At 39.9% G+C, this 18,781-nt stretch overlaps 1 protein-coding gene across 1 annotated transcript in view; it reads left to right on the top strand.

Moving 5' to 3' along the window:
• Window positions 1-18,781, top strand: part of EPG5 (ectopic P-granules autophagy protein 5 homolog (C. elegans)) — a 58,064-nt gene that overhangs the window by 12,869 nt on the left and 26,414 nt on the right. The window contains 14 exon segments of the mRNA XM_009894753.1: window positions 3,385-3,539; window positions 4,121-4,261; window positions 4,454-4,618; window positions 5,817-5,939; window positions 7,535-7,794; window positions 9,421-9,561; window positions 10,304-10,448; window positions 11,285-11,482; window positions 12,008-12,118; window positions 12,897-13,016; window positions 14,552-14,718; window positions 14,921-15,148; window positions 17,008-17,131; window positions 18,043-18,184. Coding sequence (XP_009893055.1) covers window positions 3,385-3,539; window positions 4,121-4,261; window positions 4,454-4,618; window positions 5,817-5,939; window positions 7,535-7,794; window positions 9,421-9,561; window positions 10,304-10,448; window positions 11,285-11,482; window positions 12,008-12,118; window positions 12,897-13,016; window positions 14,552-14,718; window positions 14,921-15,148; window positions 17,008-17,131; window positions 18,043-18,184 — 2,220 coding nt within the window.

Genomic DNA, 18,781 nt, shown 5'->3' with positions numbered 1-18,781 from the left:
GAATGCTACTTTCCTTTTGCTGCTGCCTTCATGGAAAATATTTCAGGACGTAATTGACAGGGAGCCAGGTAAACAAAGCAGTAACTCCCTGCTTCACAGCCTCTCTACTGTCTTTGAGGAGACCAAATCTCACTCTCAGTTGTACTTTTCAGCTAGCTGGTAGCCCAGATAGCTGTTACCACATCAACCAAGTCTTTTCATGCAGAAGAAAATGGTGATCTTGAGAGGTTACTGCGTGTCTTGACTCTGTGCAAGCTCAGCTAATATTTAAGGCAGTTTATGCAGAGCTGGGTAGGCTTATCAAGATTGTAGCTGTGTACACTTTATGATGTGCTGATCTGATTAGCACTTGACGGCCAAACTGGTAACAGTTACACTGTTTCAGTAGGACTTCTTTATTTTTGTTCTTGCAAGAAATTTTTACTGCATCTCAAACAAAGAGAATGTGATATGATGTGGTGGGTTGCAACTCTGAGGGTAAAAAACACTTTTATTTTTTGGTTTTGTTTTGTGGTTTTTTGTGGGGGGTTTTTTTTTTTTTTTTTTTTTTTTTTTTGTTCAGGGCTTTGTTTTGCTTCTAGCTTACTTTTATGTTTTAAAGTCCCTGGTATGCTGATGCAGGATATTTTTATCCACTTCATTCTCCTCGATGGGTTATGTCAGCACAGTACTATTTTTCACAAATGTCTAGACAGGGAATATCAGCAGTTCTTTCAGTGAAATCCATCTGATCTTCTGAAATAGCTTCTTTTGACTGATACATACCAATATAATGCTGACTTAATTTCCTGTAATTCATAGCCTAGAAGATAATGGCATTAACATTCTTTTGGGAGAGAACCTTTTTTTTTTTTTTTTCCACTGATTTCCCTTCCCAAATTGAATTTGAGAAATGTTAAGTGGTGAATCTACAGGTGGTAGTGAGCCTTGGTAATTGATGGAAGCTTTAGACTTGCACATACAGTGGTGGGAGCATAGTCACTTGTAAGGGATAGGTAGAAATAAGATGATAAAATGGAGTGCAGTGATGGAGCTGCACTTACTAGGATGACCTCTGGACTATTAGAGCTACTAGATATAAAATAATGCCCTGAGGCAATATGAAAAGTCCTGTTACTTGAGGTATTCTTGAGTGGACCAAATGTTAATAAATTTACTGTGGAACACACGTTTTCACTGACAAGCAATGACCTAGTAATTCCTTCGTGATGTTGGATACCCACATGAGTACAAACGTTGTCTTTGCTTTCATTGCAACTGGCAATGACATTTAACAACATTTCTGGTTACAGTTTCTTTACTGCCATTACCAAGATCTGAGGAGGCACTGATTTTTAGGGTCCTTCTGAACTTTGAATTGTAGTGTGACCAAATGTGCAGAGAAGGAAGGGAATTGGCTCAAGTAGCAACTGTGTGGTGGCGATGCCATTGCTTCACTGTGAGACAATAGGGTTTAGGTGTAGTCTCTCGTGTTCCCTTTTTTCTTGTCCGTGTCCTTCAGTCCCAAGCTATGACTTGGTGTGGGTGTGAGGTTGCCATGGGGTCTGCAGCCTGTGGAGCCCACAGGTGACCACAGGTACAGTGAAGAGGAAGGTGCAGCTCAAGCAGGAAGCTGGGAGATTGAAGAGCTGTGACTTCCAGCAGAGAAGGTCCAGTTCACATGTGCTCGGCAGCTGGCACCAACCCTCCTCCTTCCTTTTATGGTCTTTGTCCTTAACTTTACCAGACAGCTTTTTCCTTTCTGTCCCCCTCCAAACCCCTTCTCTGTGGCTTAGCTGCTCTGTGCCTAATGAAACACAAATGCACACATCACAGTCCTAATATTGCTGTCAGAGTTGTTCATCACTTGCATGTCCTACCCCTCCCCCTTGCTCTGGGTCATTCTGATATGCCTTTATATACAGTAATGGCATAGTCGTTTTGCCTTCTGCATTACCTTAAAAACCCCAAACAACAACAACAAAACCCATAGTGCTCTGTAACTTCTGCTATAGGGATAAAAAGTAGCGTTAGGAAAAGGAGATGAATGGATGAGACAACCGCTGTATGTCTATTGTATCTGTCAGGATTGTTGTTTGTCTTAGTATATGGAAAAACTCTTTACTTAAATTGCACAATCCTGTAGCACACTGTTCACGAGTTGCTTTGGCTGTACAAATCTGACCTTCTCAAGTTGAAGTACAGTTGCAAAATTCTTGAAAGCCCTTAAAATAGAATGTAACCTATGGGCAAGTGTTTAATCACAAGCATACTGAGCACGTGCCTCTACAGATTAAGTAGCCGAATGCCATAATGAGTACTTTTTTAGTATATTCAACTGCTATGATAAGATCACTGTAAACGGTGTTTACTGGCATGTTATGCTTCAGAGAAAGCAGATCACTCTCCAAACCATTTTACAGCTCAAATGCAGCTTTTAATGCTTGCTTTGCTGTACAGACTCTAAAATAATTTTTATTTCTTCCAAACAACTACATAGAGTCCTGTACAGGTTTCTCTGTACCCTTACCTTCCTGTTGTCCCCCACCTCGAGGAATGAAATGTTTATTTGCATTTGGCAACATCTCACTATTGGATTTAAAGAGGAAACTTGCCTTTAATTCAAGTGAAAGCATCTCTTAGCCAACTTGTCCTGTGCAACTTCAGTTCTCTGTTTTCAGAGATACTTTCCAAAGAAGTGCATTCAGTAATCTTCGTGTATTGAGTTTGAGAAACTGATCTTTCCTTGTAACTCTTGGACATAATCTATGCCCAGGGCTAGATGCTCGAAGTATTTTTATTTGTAATCATCGCAGAATGATCTCTCTGGTTTAATTGCTGCTTGAGATCACGGTATGTGGAATGGGCAGGGTCTCCCAATTTGATCAAAACCGCCCTGCTGTGCAAGGATGGGCTTAGTTTTAATCTTCTCTTGACTGTGCGCTGATTAAAACTAGAATCCTTTCATATAACTTGGACTTAATCTGTGGAATTAATTGCTCCGATATGTAATGGAAGCCAAAACCACGATAACGTTTTTAAAAAGCAAAAAGATTCAGGCAGTTCTTCCTGTGGATGATTGACGTCGCACAGTTAAAATAATATTAACAATTGAATTCTAGCTGTTCTTGAAGTGATTTTAGCTTTCATTATGAATTACTAGCATATTTACTGAATCATGTGGGGTCACTGCATGTTATGGTGCTTCTTGCACCTTGTTTTGAAGCAGCTAGTACCCGCCACTTCTGAAGAGAGGATACTAATTTACAAGCCTCCAGTGATGATAATTCCTTTGTCACTGATTCCTTCTCTGGGATTGGACTGTGAATAAATGTATAGATGTTGGTGATGTATGTCTTATAGCACTTCTTTTATCATGTTTCTTTCATGTGACTTTTTTTCTAGACCCACAGCACCTTGAAAATTTTGAAAAGTATCTCAAATCAATGAACTGCTCAGAAGAAATTTGTCTGCTCACTACATTTGCTCAGATGGCACAAACCAAACGGGCTGATGTTGATGAGGATTTTATCAAAATCATTGTTCTGGAGATATATGAGGTGAATGACATTACTGGTCCTTTCAGGAAAAGGATGAATATGCTCTTTTTCTTTAAGAGTGGAAGGTGTGAAGTGTTCGTGGCTTCTGTAGTTTGTTCTGCCACGGAACTAAGAAACTGCTACTTCTGGGGTTTATAATCTAGTACTGAGTTAAAATATTCTGAAGTGCATGTTTTTCTGGGAGAAAAAACAGGTTTTCTGTAGACCAAGCCAGAATGAAACAAATGAACAAAAAATATCTTTGTTTTGCTTTTTTTCATGCGCTTGTAGCTCTGAAATTCCTTGTGTGGTCTTTTTTCTGTTTTGTGTGGGTTTTTTGGTTGTTGTGGGAATTTTTTTTTTTTTAGTGTGTATGTGGTAGTGTTATTCCTGTGTTTAGTTTTGGACTTTGTTTTTGGCACTGTGATGTAATAATTTCCTTATCTCCTAGGGCAATCAGTTTCAGTTTTAATATTGGCATTTATCAACTTTGTGCAGGATTGTCAAGAGCAATTTTGTTCTGTATTTTCCAAAAGACGTTTAATTGTGGTGTCAGTGAAGGTCAGCCATAACCAGTAACTTCTCTCTGCTCATCTTCTCAGGTGTCTTATGTTAGCCTTTCCACAAGAGAGACATTTTCAAAAGTTGGTCGAGAACTCTTGGGAGCAATTGCCAGCATCCATACACAGATTATTTCTGTACTGCTGGATCGAGTTAGAGAGACCATTGAGAAAGTTGGGATGGTAAGTGCTAAACTCCCATAGTTTAAAGCAGGCACCCAGTTAAAACTAGAGGCCATACCAGACTGTGTTATAACATACAGCTTGGTATGAATGGATTGTGTTAAAGACCTGTCCATGTTTTTTTTTTTTGTTTTGTTTTGTTTTTGTTCTGTACTGAGTACTGATTAGCCGTTTTCTTCTCTGCCCTCAAAGGTTTCTTTATATCTGTTTAAAGAACTGCCGTTGCACCTGTGGAAGCCTTCTTCATCTGAGATAGCACTGATTCGTGACTGGTTATTAAATTACAGTCTGACGACAGTGGAGAATAAACTAGCCTGCGTTATCTTGGAAGGGCTAAACTGGGGATTCAGTGAGCAGGTATGTATTAAACGCAGGAGGCCTGAACTTGGTCAGTTTTACAGAATGAAAGTGTTACTCAGCCTGGGGCTATAATTGAATTTGAAAACAGTTAATTGCATGCTTTTATATGATGGTTGTATACTTGATGGCATAGGATGGGAACATCATGATAATTTTGCAGCATTCTGCCTGAAGATTTCCTTGTGTTGCTTTCTTGTAGTGCTGAGATAGTTAAGCAGGAGTTTCCTCTCTAAACAAGAGGAAACAGCTGACAGAACAATTTTTGTGAGTCACTTGGTTAAGATATCCGTGGCTACAGGAATAGAGGAATCCTCTGAGAAGTGTGTATGAGATTGGCGTGACTGTAGTTTGCAGGCTGGTATTCAGGTATGTTTTTCAGAATGCAAGAAAACTAATGATTGAAATTAGAGATTTCAAAGCCCTGAACATTATTTAAATTGTTGGAAAATATTCCGTAGAATGGGTTACTCCAAGAGCTCCATCACTTCAGGATCCAATCGAGGGTGAATGCTTTTTCAGAGAGAAAGAGAAATAGATTAGGGGAAAAATCCTGCTGCCTGTATTCAGTGATCCATTTTAGCATCTGTGCCTTTGGTCATACTAAACTCTTCTCTTTGAGCTCATGCTTGTACATGAAGATTGTCTTATTTTTCTCCCTGTTTCTTGATGACACATGAAAATAAAGGAATGGTAGGGTAAGTTAACTGTGAGGTCTTTGCTGTGCAATAACAATGTCATGGCTGTACCCTTTGATATGGGGGAAAATTGTTCTTTGATGTGGCAATTAATAAGAGGAATTACTATGTTGCAATACAAAAAAAAAATTATATGTTTTTTGGTTTTGGTTTTAAAGACAAGATTTCCAGTGTCTGTACTATGTAATTTAAAATGCCATCTGTGGATCTTTGGATTAATTGCTGTAAATCCAGCAAATGCACAGGAGAAGTGATTATGGTCACTTTTTTCTGGAAATAATCTAGCTGTTGAATTTCGTATTGCCCAGTGTAAGCTCACTATTCATCAATGTTGGGCTGAAATTTTTCTTACTGGCCAAGATTTCTGCCTAGGTATTACAATATTTAATCTCTCTTTGGCAGCTCAAATTAAAATTTATTTATCTGGAGTGCAGCTGAATGATACAGTTGTAGAGACCTTTTAAATGAGGCAATGTTTTATGATGTGCTTCTGTTTTTAGCAGGATGCTCTCCATCTGGATCCAGCTGTCCACTCTGAAGTTGCATTGATGGTCCTGGAGGCGTATCAGAAATACCTCTCCCAGAAACCATATGCTGGGCTGCTTTCTGAAAGCATAAAACAGGTATCTCTTCAGAATTCCAGGGAATAATTTACTGATAGTGATGGATAGGAAAAACTGCAGGCAGAAAACCTTGTTTTCTTTTTTTCTTTTTAAAAGCTATGCTATCTTGATACTACTAGAGCATCATAATACACTAGAACGTCATAACGCACCAGCTCTCAGTATTTTTGCACCCACAGACCTATTTGAAGATACTGTTAAACTGGCGTTGAACATGTGTGTGGGAAATAGAAATTTTAAATTTGACCCCCTTGTAGGTTTACATTATTACCTGGCCTGTAGTTGAATAGTTGCAAACTGATCTTGCAGAGCATTCTTTACTCATGCAGAATTGGCTGGTACTTGCTTAATGAAAGGCTACTTAATATTACTGGTGAACATAAGAGACATCCTTCCTGTTGTCTCCAGCTCTTAGTCTTACCTCATTTAAAGACTCAAGATTTTAGGAGCTTTTCAGTAGCGATCAGTGCTGTGTTACCTGAACACCCTACAAACATTTATTACATTGATTTTACAGCACATTGGTGACTGAGGAAGGTATGGCTTCAAGTTACAGAAGGGGAATGGAAGGATAGAAAGATCAAGGTTAAAAATCCCTTTTATGGATATGCAATCCAAGATGCCTCTATTTACTTATTCAGAGCTTTTAGCATTGTGTTGTGCTTTGTCTTCTCAGTATATTTTGTACAGTGCTTTCTCCTCCCCTTTGCTTTTTTCCCCAGTCTTTTCTTCCCACATTTTGAATGTTCCTTATTGTCTCTGATCTTTTCTGACTTGCTTCTGTGCACTGCTTAATCATGGTTTGTTGTCTTGTGCCAGCTAGATGAGTTCTCTTTTTAAGCCTATTTCAGCCTTGGTTGCCGCTTGTATTGGTGATTCTGTCCTGACTTGCATAAGCTTGTAACTGGAACTTGAGCGAAAATAATGCTGAGGTTCTTGTACCGCAACTCAGAGAGGTTGAAATATCTGTATTGAGTCCCAGCTCTGCCACTTACACTGGTCTGTCAGAGCATATACAATATTTTTTCCCAAAGATTTATAATTACTTCTGATCTAGACAGGCTCTTCATGATAATGGACACATTTACATGGCATTGGAGACTCTGCCTGTCTGTATTACGGACATCTTTCCAAGGAGATGCTGCCAGGTTTTAGGCTTTTTTGTTGGCAGATTTTATTTTTTGTATACATATTTTTAGTTTTCCTTTCACTAGCAGTCTTAAACATTATTGAACACTGTGTGTGGTTAGTTGTTTTGTTTTTTTAACAGTAAACCCAAAATTTAATCTGAGACTGTTGTCTGATTTGGAAAACTTTAGCCAAACAGTATAGGTTGGTAGCATTTAACAAAAGGGGCTGTTGGGGGGAGAGGGGTGGGGGAATTCAAAGCCACAGAGACAGAGATTTCAGATAAACTTAATTGGTGCCGCTACATGGTGCGTCTGAAAAATAACTACTGTTGCTCTGATCTCATGTCATGGTATTGTGATAGAAGAAGAAACTCATCCAAGCTGACCCAAGTCCCAGACTAGTGCTGTGTGTGCTGGAACATCACTGTGCTTCCTCTCATTCCTGTTCCTGCTGCTTTGTTCCAGGTCTCCTACTTAGCCAGCATTGTTCGATATGGAGAAACACCAGAGACTTCATTTAATCAGTGGGCATGGGGTTTGATTTTGAGGCTAAAGCTGCACAGAAACGACTGTGGCATGCAGCATGGCTGGCCTGCAGTCCCTGTGTCTGACAGCATGCTCGACATGACGGAGTCGGTCACGCTTCACCCCCTCCTGAAGGCTGTTAAAGCAAGTATCCCTATCGGCTATCATCTGGCACTGGCAATGACCACGCTAGGTCACAGGTAAGTCTGTTTTCTCGTGTTTGTCTTGGATGGATCGCCCCAGTGACTGAGCAACCTAGCTAGTGATGAACTGAGGGCTATTAACACCTTTATGCATGTTTAAAGAGTAAAGGACTTCTGATGCAAGGAATTGAGCAGTCTTTCAGGGAACGTAGTTTCAAAAAACATGCCATTTCCTTTATTTTCATAACGCTACTTTTTGCCTTCTGTGTGTTAGGGTCAAAATAGTAATTAGAAGTAATATTGAAACTGAGGGGTTAGCATGATTGCTATGGACAGGAATAACTTTTAACCACACTTACTGAGAGGGTTCTACAGGTAGTTTTTTTAGCAGGGCTGCAGCAGAGCATTCAGAAAATAGTGACGAGAAAAAACCCACTCGTAACGATAAATAGAGAGTTTTGTAACCTTGGTACTGAACCTCCTAGCCCTGACTGTGTTCCAACACAGTCTTTTCCAGTGCTTTCAACTGTTTTGTAGGCAAGGCTCGTGGACATGATGAATGTACCAGTTGATTAAGGTACAGAGCCAGGCATAGATCTATCAATGCCTCCCATGTCTGTTTTCCTTGAATGTGTCATCTCTTTAATTATTTCTTACTCATAGTCAAAATTTTGACTAACTTGTTTTCTGCGTATAATACTGCTTTACTCTTTAAAGACAAACTGTCTTGGCTTTCTTTTCCTCCCCCCAGCCATTGCTTGATGCTAAGGTTGTTCCCTTAGATACATACATTCTTGTCCAAAACACTCGAGTAATTTGAGATGGATATGAATGTTTTTTGGACATGAAGGTTTGAGAGTGAAAGTTTTTATGTGACTTTGAGCATGGGATGAAAAGCAAGGAACCTCTTTACTTGTGCGGGTTTCTTTTTTTTTCCCCAAAACACTGTCCTTGCAAAGAACCATTTGATATCCATCTCCTATCTAAACAATAGCAGTGATATTTATCACGCGCAAAAATTTGAGGCCAGTTATGTTAATGTGCAGAAGAAACAAAGTGCTGTACTCTGTGCTAGTGACTTAATATTTCATTTTCATGGCCTCAGAGTAGACAAAGGATTAATGTTTTACATCTTTTCCTGATGTGCAACCCTTCTTAGTTAGCAAAACTTGATGCAGAGCAACATACCAAATAAGCTGCTGCTAGTGAGTTTTCTGGAGAGTAAGAGCAAGATTCATCTCAGCTGACTGCAGCCATGTAAGTACCCACTGTAAGGAAACTGCCCCAGCTCGATCTATAGGTAGCGAAGAAAGATGTTCAGAGCATCATCCATCCTGAGGAGGTGTCAAAGGTAGGTAATATGACACTCCCTCTGTTGGCTAGGTTAGGCAAGAACCTTTAATTGAAACTTGATGGCTGAAGACCTGCATCTTGGGTGATTTTTAGAAGACAGGACAGAAACCTCTGAAAAGGCTGGAAAAACTTAGCCAATCTGTCTGCAATCGAATGACTCCTACATCTGAAGAAAAAAATGTGGATTTAGCTGTTCAGAATTTCAAAGATTAAGTGTAAAGATAGAAATGTCTTTATATCTCAGTTCACAAAAATAAAACATCAACACCCTGTCTCCCTTTCTGCCGATAATATGTGTTTTCCTTATTTATCTTGTTTTTGTTTTAACAGCATTGAGAAGTTCTGTGCTGAAGGGATCCCTCTTTTGGGTGTACTCATTCAGACTCGATATCTGAGAACAGTAGTCCATGTGCTGGATAAAATTTTACCCTTATTTTACTCTTGCCAGTATTATCTCCTGAAGAATGAACAGTAAGCATTATATGTTCCTAATACATTTATTGATAAAGGACAATGATAGTTGATCTTGACTGTTAAAAATTTATCAGGCTTCATTCAAAGTTTTGCATCCAGTGAGAATGTAATGCAGATGATGGGGAAGTATGTCTGGTTTATTTGCCAAGTTACTTTTTGGGATTGCCGGTGGTTGAGGAAGTAGTTGTAGAAGTGTCTCCTGCTCACCTCACACATACAAGTCATCACTGATGCTGCTGCGATGCCACAAAAGTGATCTTTGAGAACAGCTGTATTGACAAGCAGCTGTTGTGTTTAGATGAGTGAGGAAGACAAACAGGCAGTACTGTTTAATTGTGTTCTTACTGGTAGGTTGAGCATCTGGGAGTGTACTCAAGTGGTGGACCTCAGTGTCTGTCCTGGTAAATCAGTAATGTGGTCCCTGGGGTGCTTTTGGCTTGGACTGCATGGCAGTCTCCTGAACAATTCCCAGACTAGGTTTGGGTGCTGATGTGGATCAAGAACCACATTCAGTCCTGATGGGCTGCCTGGAATTAATATGCCCTGAACTAGTCATACTGTGCCTACAATACAGTCAACATGGAGCAGTTACATCTGCAGCATGGCTGTGAATCAAAAGCCTTGGATATGTGCGTCGACCACTGCTGTTGAGCTGGTTTTAAATTCTCTAGAAGCAGGCTTTCTGTATATATGCTGTATGAGAAATTTTAGAATTAATTTAATTTGTTGACGTCCCTAGGTTTTTATCTTACATCCAACTGTTCCTTCATCTGGATAGTGGAGTCCCTCAAGGCATGACCCAGCAGGTTACCCATAAAGTAACACAGCACTTGACAGGAGTGAGCTATGGAGAGAATGTTAAGCTGCTCAGTAGTATGATACAGGTAAGAAGAGTTTGTTTTTTTTTTTTTTAAAGGAGTTTTTTTTTTTTAACAAGTAAACCTTTTTGACTGAGTTTAGTGCTTAAGGTTAGGAAGGATACTGAATCTGGCACTTCTACAACCATGGAGTACCCTGCATCAAGCACAAATAGTTGGGTTTGGCTTCCTGAAATACTTCTGCTTAAAATTGCCTAAATCTGGCAATGCATGTGACACTGTACATAACAATATGTGCCTTTCAGACTTCTTGGAAAATGTATTTTTTTTAATACCAGGTCAAAACTCTGCCTAAAAATGGAATGTGATACACAGCCTGCTTTCTTGCTTGTGTTAGTTGAGGAATGCAGCAGAGGTATTAATATTTGAAAGCTTTGTTTTTGACCGTTGAATTTGTGTCTATGCTATGAAAAAATGTTCTGTGTTAGGAAACTGGTATTTTTTTCTAAGTGCAGAGAGGTCAAGAGCTGAGGCCCGCTAACAGTAGAGGGTCAGTAAGGACTAAAGGGACGCATACCTACTCTGGGAAGTCCTTTTGCGGGAACAGCAGGCTACACTTCAGAAATAGGTGCCACTTACCCCTGCCTGTCACAGGGGTCCCACTTAGGCTTTTGTGTCTGTTTTTGCTGATTGCACAAGACGCTCTCTCCAGGTTGCAGAATCTCTCTTGGAAGTTGGAGATGACAAAGTTGTTTTTACATAGGCATAGAGAGTGTCATCGTGTATTATTTATTTTAAGGATAGGCCCACAGCCTTATGCAAGTTAAATAGTTCCTCAGTAAATTCTTAAGCTTTAATTGAAGCTGCAATCTCTTGAATAATTTTACCCTTTAATTTGGCAGAGTCACATTTTTCGAAGTGACCAGCCAAATGGAGTGGGGACGGCTGCGGTGCTGGAGTTCTGGGTTCAGGTCCTCACCAGCCAGCAGATGTGGCACAGGGACAGGGCAACGCTCTTGTTGCTGGATGATTTATGTAAAGGTGCTTTTCAGTACAATCAAGAAGACTGCATACAAAAGCTGCTTTACCAGCAGCACAAGGTAAGGGTGTGCTGTAATGGTGTGGCTGTTGAGTAAATCGTCAGTTCACCTGTTGCTTGTGCTAATGTTGATGTGAATGTATTTTCCTGAAATGCAACAAGAACAGTCATGATGATGAATGGTAATGTGGTTATCTGACTTTTTCAGAGTAGGTCAAGATTAATGAAATGTCTGATATTTTAATAATAACTAAAACCTATTTGGAACACAGGTTTCATTCATATGAGTTCTATCATAGCATTTTAGTTTGTGGTCTTTTGCATTTTAGATGTTTGGTAGCGTGTTTAGAACAAAAATAGAGTTTTCTCTCCTGGAAAAAAGGGACACTGTCACTATAGCAGAATCTTTTCACTGAAAAAGAAATAAATTACTGGCAGGCATTTCATGGTGGCTGGCTGAGCTAAGGTTGGGAAGCAACAACACGAGGCAGAAAGGAACCTGGATGAAGGCAGAGCAACATACAGATGTAGATCATCTGTTAGGCTGCTTGTGAAAAAAACCCAAATATTTTGTCTTTCCTTGCAGAATGCTTTGGGCTATCACTGTGACAAAGGTCTGCTGTCTTCGCTTGTTAGCTGGATCGTGGCAGGCAATGTGACACCTTCCTTTGTTGAGGGCAATGCCAATTCCTCTCAGGTAAGTGATATGATAATGTGGTATGAACAACCCTGTGATAAGCATTATACAGGTGCCTAGTTGGTTTGGTTTTTTTCTGCTTTCACAGGTTTTTGCAGACTTTCTCTTGTTCCCTCTTTCTATCCTAGGGTTTGTGGATTTTCTTGTGATAAAATCCTAATTTAGCCTAAGAGAATGCCGTGGGTTTATGACACTAAAGGGAACGTGGACATTTTGCACAGAGAGAGGTTGTCTGATCTGCGTCCAGGAATTCATATAATAGGATTTATTAGTTGAGCTTTCTTTTAATCTTCAGTTGTTCTTGGTGTATTTAATGAGAGAAAAGTACGTAAAGCCTGACTTTTCTATTAGATCAATCTTTATCTGATAAATATTTTGAATTCTGGTTGCTTTCTCTCTGCTTAAGCAAGTTCTGAATTTGAGCAAAAAGGAAACAAACCTGCAGTACCCCAACTGGAGATGTGTAGTGCAGGTGGGAGAGAGGAGATTTTATTTTGCTGGGTTTGAGTAAGTTGTTTCCTCCAAAACTCTGGATAATTCTGTCACTTGTCCCTGGTTTCCCCCTTCTTACCCAAGGTCGTAGAAAATACAGAGGTGAATTTTGAATGTAGATAAGGAGGAAACTGGTTTTCAGTTTTCTTGTTGAGATACAATACTGCTCTTGCAACTTGGTAATGAGAATCTGGCAAAGGCGTATTCCTCTTGAGAAAAAGCAAGCTTCCTGAACCTACTCCTGCCATTTTGTTATCAATGTTTCTGTTATTACTGTGTCGTGCAGGTCTGGTTTTCATGGATGGTGTTAAATATGGAGTCAATATTTGAAGAAGATTCACAGCTTCGCCGAGTTGTGGAGGGGGAGTTGGTTATGAATGCTTCAACGCCTGATCAAGCTTTGAAGGTAAGAGAACTGTTCATCTGCTTTTATTAGAGAGAATTACTGAAGAAAAGTGTTCTCTTGTATTGTTTAGTTTTTCTCATGTGCTTTTTCTTACCGAGATAAAGGCATAACTAATGCTTTATATGATTGGCTTTCCAGGAGAGAATACACTTCAGGGAAACTTCCCTTTACATTTTCAACTGAATTTTTGAAAACTGCCTTGCAAATATCTGTTTTTAATATACCATTATGTACAGAAAGCTTCAGTCACTAATTAGTGTTCTTACATGATTTTCTGGATCATCTGAATTCCTCTTGATCTTCAGTGGATTTACTCTCTATCATTGAGATGGGGAGTGCAGATACTCTTATTTTACAGGTGGGAAAATGTGTCTATATTTCAAAGAACATTTCTCAGATGATCTGAATTTTGCAGAAGTTTGGCCTTTATTTTTCTCTGTATTTGCTGAATTATATTCCAAGACTCTTAGGACTGTTTAGGTCTTTCCCTTAACAAGACACTTAGTCAGGTGTGCTGTAAGCCATGTTGCAGCGTTTTCCAGGTTTTACCCAAATTGATTTAGAAACTCTGGAATGAAGCAAGTGGAAACCAAAGCTGTCCAGTCTTGAAGTCTGAGTTTTGGCCTGTCCTTCATCTCAGCTGTTTCAATGTGTTTTAATGAAGAAGGTAGTCTAGAAGCTCTATGAAAATAGGTTTGCTTTGGCTACATCCAGACTGGTGCGTGTCTTGCATCCTTGGAGGCTAGTCCAGAGAACATTTTTTCCCTTGGCTTGTATGTCTTGATTTACATGGAAGACAGGGAGTATGTGGGGAGTGTGTGGAAAAGGGTGCTGAGGCTTCCCAAGGTCTAGGGTAGGGGATGAGGTAGTGACATGGTCGGCGCCAAGATGTGGGAACTCAGAAAAGCTTCCCATTCACCTGCTTCAGGCACAGTCTGTGTGAGCTTGGTGTGTGACATCAGTGATTTAGTGGGTCCATGGAGTAGAGTTCTGTGTTGCTAATACAGTGTGCTGCTGCTCGTACATTGCATTTCCTTTGTTCTGCTTTTGCAAAAAGAAAAATAAATTATTTTTTCTCCTCCTGTCTTTCTTCACATTGGTTTTACATCACGCTTTAGATTTTCAATAGCACTGCATGGAATGTAGTCTGGAAAAAGTGAAAAGTGGTAACAGACTGTAGGATTCTGTGTCCTCACCTGGGTCAAGATTGTTTTTACTGGATGGAATGTTCTCCATGCTTCATGGCTCCTGCTTTGTTCTGTAACACTACTGGTCTTATGGATGCCTAAACCAGGAACATCTACCTCTGTGAGGAAGAACAGTAATTAAGTAATTAAGTGTAATTAACATCAGTGGCCTATATGGTGGCCTTCCATTCATCACTAAGACCTGCAACAGATGTGAGAATGTTTCCAAAGTTTTCTTTTCCGTAATTGCTGAATTTTCATGCTGTGCTAATCTGTTGGGTTAAGCTGTGACAGCCTGTTACAGGGAACCGCAGCAGAACACTTGTCTGAAAACGTTCTTTTTTGCAGAAAGCGCAGACCCAGCTGAAGCTGCCCATCGTACCTTCCCTGCAGAGGCTCATGATTTACCGCTGGGCTCACCAGGCCCTGGCTACCCCTGCCGATCACCCTCTCATGCCGCTAATCTGGCAGAAATTCTTCCTCCTTTACCTTCACCGACCAGGGCCACAGTACGGGTGAGTCTGATCATAAGAGCTCTAACAGAATGGCAAGCACTGGTAAATCTGCAGTGCATGTGAGATTAATAAGTAGCTCACACTAAGATGGTATCCGAAAGTAGCGGGTACCAGCATCTTCTCTAAAGAGTCAATTTATGTGCAGAGATGCTGATGTGACACTCGCAACAAGACTTCGTTTTGCTTTTTTGTTCATTTTTAGATTACCTGTAGATGGCTGTATTGGAAGACGTTTTTTCCAGAGTGCAGCTCATGTTAACTTCCTGAATGAAATGAAGCAGCGCTTAATAGAGGTTGCAGACTTCCACCACGCTGCTAGTAAAGCACTGAGAGTGGAGAGTCCCACAGAGGCCAGCGACAGATCACCGGAGAAGGCGAGCTGCTCATCGGATTACCTTACTTCACCAGAACTGCATAAGGAACTTGTCAGGTAAAAAAAAAAATCCTACCCAGTTCAGCCTTATGCAGTGCAACCACCTGAGCAGCTGGGAGGGCACCGTCTTAGCTGTGGGAGACGTGAAGGGACGTGACCCTTGGTTGACTTAAATGTACCGCAGGCACTTGTTATTTGTGGTGGTGAAATCTGTTGTTACAGCTTGTTTAAGGGAGGGCCGATTTTACTACTAAAAATAAAACCTGGTTGATGGCTCTCCCCTAAGGACAAGTCTTTGTTTTTTAATTAATGGCATCCCGATACTGGTAAAATATGTGTTGTTTGTACATATCTGCTGCTGGTATGTACCTCACCAGCTATAAATGTAAAGTGCTACTTTGTGTGTATACATCTATTTGTCACAGGCTAGGGCCCAAACTTAAGTCTGAACAAAATTACTTCTCCAGGGAATTTACTGTCTGTTTCAACACATGATCTAATTAGTGCAGTTTACCCAGTTATCGCACTAAAGTTGAGCGGTGACAAGCGTGTGCTGTGCCAGCTGGGAAGTGATATGTCTACTTAACCAAAACATTAGCACAAGACTGTTTCCTTGTGTTGGAGTAGGCTAAGGAGATGTGCTTGGTCGCTCACTGCAACTCAGCTGATGAAAGCTCATTTTTGGAAGGAGCGGTAACTTCTAAGAGCCACATATCTTATGCACAATGCAACTGTAGCTGTGCTGTTCAGAAATCTGTGGTTCTGTTCTACAGAGACTTTTGGTTTGAGAAGTCTACCTTAAGAAATATTTGCAGTATTACAGTATCTTGTTTTTCCTAGAAACTGTAGTTGAAAGGATTATTTGAGGAGAGTCCCTTGTTCGGGGAGTTTGGGCATACAGGGTCTGAGCTGCTTGTACGTGCTTCCCCCCAGCAATTCGTAGGTGCTGTACAAACAAACAAGGGAGATCATAAATCCTCCTTGGTCATATGTGAAAAATAATGCAGAGATGCTCGCTGTGTGGAATGTGATTAATATTTGTCAGTCTTTCATTTCAAAGGAGTTCCCCACTCCAACGTAAAACCAGACTGCTCTACAGCCAAGTAAATCTTATGCTGAGGAAGTCAGACCACCTAGACAGGAGGGAAAACATTGCTAGAGGTCATAAAGTCTTAGGCTTAGACTGCTTCTGTTTTTTCACCAATGGCACTGATACAGAAAACAGGAATTTGCTAGTGGTATTTAATATCATAGTGCAAAGTTTTAATGGTATTCTAGTTACCCCTTGTATTTAATCAGGAAAGCTTGGATGATATGATTATAAAAAGTGTACCCCTTAGTAGAGTGATGTCAGTTGAAGAAAGAAGTATATTTATGTTGAAGTACAGTGTTAGCAGAGGAGGAAATGGGAATAAACTAGCCATGACTTTGAGTCTGACAAATTAAAAAAATGTAACTCGTGTGTGAGCTTTTAGAGCAGGGACTCTAGAACTAAAGTTACAGGGTGAGAACCCAAACTTGCTCAAATGTACTCTTTTTTTTTTTTTTCTCTTTACTGATCATGTAAATAGGGTTGTCAATACGATTACCTCACATAAGAGACAATTCCAGTCCTGGGTTACGTTTGCTAATTTATGTAAATGTTTTCCTTTTCAAATTTGTCTTGTTACTCTTGGTTATTGCCCTTTATATTTTTCTAAATAGCGGGTTTCTAAATAAATTTTCCACTGCGGGTCTTAGAACTGATGCTTAGTGTGTTAGTCACAAAGTGTCTGAAACATGTATGTTTTGAGCCATGTCACCTTGTAGCATAATTTGTTACCTTAACTGTAAACCCCAGAAAGACACTGCTGTGTAATACATGCCATGCATACAATTAAAGTTTATTGATTTTATTTTCTTGTTTTCCTTCTCAGGCTTTGTAATGTTTTTGTTTTGTGGTTGGAAGAAGAGAGTTTCCAGAAAGGAGACACATACATTCCTTCTTTACCGAAGCAATATGATGTACATAGACTTGCTAAAGTCATGCAGAATCAACAGGTGCAGTGCTAATGACTCTGGCGATCTGGGATGCAAAATTGACTTCCCTTTTTAAAAGGGGTCCTCTAAAGCAGTGAGAGACGTGGTGTCGCTGGTCTTTAATACCTGTACAGCATGTATAATACCTTCACAGCTCTAATGTTTTTCCTATAAATCCTGTGCTATCCTGAACTACCTTCCTTTATATTTGAGCAAGGACTCGTGAGTAGATTTCTTGCATATCTTAATGACAACACAGTCCTTATTCTATGCTATTCTGTAATTCTTTTTATGTTCTAAGATAATTTTATAGAATTATTGGAAGTTGGAACTTCAAATGACAAAAGACTGGAAGCCAAAATCTGCTCATGTTGTTAGTATGTAGTATGTGGGTTCAAATATCGGTTAGCAAGCAGGAGATGTATATTGTTCTGTTCAGTAAGCCTAAGGAGTTATTACAGTTAAAAGGCCTGTGACAGGGAGATTTTGGAAGGGCATTTCCTCGTGGCTGTTTTATTTTTATTCCTCCAGCGTATGTGATGGCTGCAAATGCAGCCTGCTTTAGCCTGACTGCAGTTCATCATGCCATGTTTTAGACTATCCTGGTTTCCTCTGTGTTCTCTTTAGGAACTGAGTTTTAATAATCCGTACCCTTTATCTCTAATTTGTTAGAAATGGTACTGTGTGCTTGTCAGATTTCTTCTCTAAGTGTCATCAGTGGTTTTCTGTGGCTTGTCTGTTTATGTGATAAAAATTCTGCACCTTTTTTCTTCAGTTTATATTTTTCTTTTTCCCTAGTAATATTTTCCTAAGAGTTAAACTGCAGTGTCTAGGGTTTTTGGACTGACTTTAGTTCCCCAGCTACTAGGATAGATGCACAGTGTATGGTACCGACCAAAATGGGAATGATAACTTAATTTTTTGTGCTTTAGGATTTGTGGATGGAGTATGTCAATATTGAACTCATACACCATGAGTTTCAGGAAGCTCTAAACCTTTGGCTGCAGGTTCAGCTTGAATCACATACAACCTGCGTTTCTGCAGGGCAAACAGACTTCACCAACCCTTCATCAGGTAAGAAATAAGAATACTTGTTAATGAAACGCGATCAGAAAGAATTATGAGCATGTTGAAGTCCAGTTTCTTTAGGAACATAATGAAGCCTGTGAATAAAGGTGTTAATACAGTTTGTTTTGTATGGGTACAGCATTTTGCATGAAGTTTCATGGTGTTATCGCTAAGATGCCCATGTGAGAGGCTAACATCGATGTTTTTGGTTTAAAGTTCACCACATCACATAATAGCTGGTGGTGTTCTGCCTAGAGCTTCATGGGTGAGCTCCCCCAAAGATTTCTCTGCGCAGAGCATGCTCCAGACTGGCTGATTCTTCCTGAAGTTTAGATAGAGACAGATGCAAGCAAAAGCAAAAACCACTGTAACTGAAAAAAAAAGATTGTCTCTATTTTTTGTTGTTGTTGTTCCCAATGCCTGTCCCTGGAATTTTGGTGAAAGGGTTGTTCTAGCACAGAAGGGGATAACAGTTGTCATGGTAGGTATATTTAGGATATGGTGAGACTGGATTTTATTTCTTTTTTTGGAGGCTGATTAAAAAAGGGGAGGGAGGCAATAGAAGGAAACTGAAATGGTTTCATAGGTGAGTTTTGGGCAAAG

This window comes from Charadrius vociferus, unplaced genomic scaffold (genome assembly GCF_000708025.1).
Source record: "Charadrius vociferus isolate BGI_N301 unplaced genomic scaffold, ASM70802v2 scaffold151, whole genome shotgun sequence".
NCBI classification, from domain to species: domain Eukaryota; kingdom Metazoa; phylum Chordata; class Aves; order Charadriiformes; family Charadriidae; genus Charadrius; species Charadrius vociferus.
This window is presented reverse-complemented; position numbering and strand designations above follow the sequence as displayed.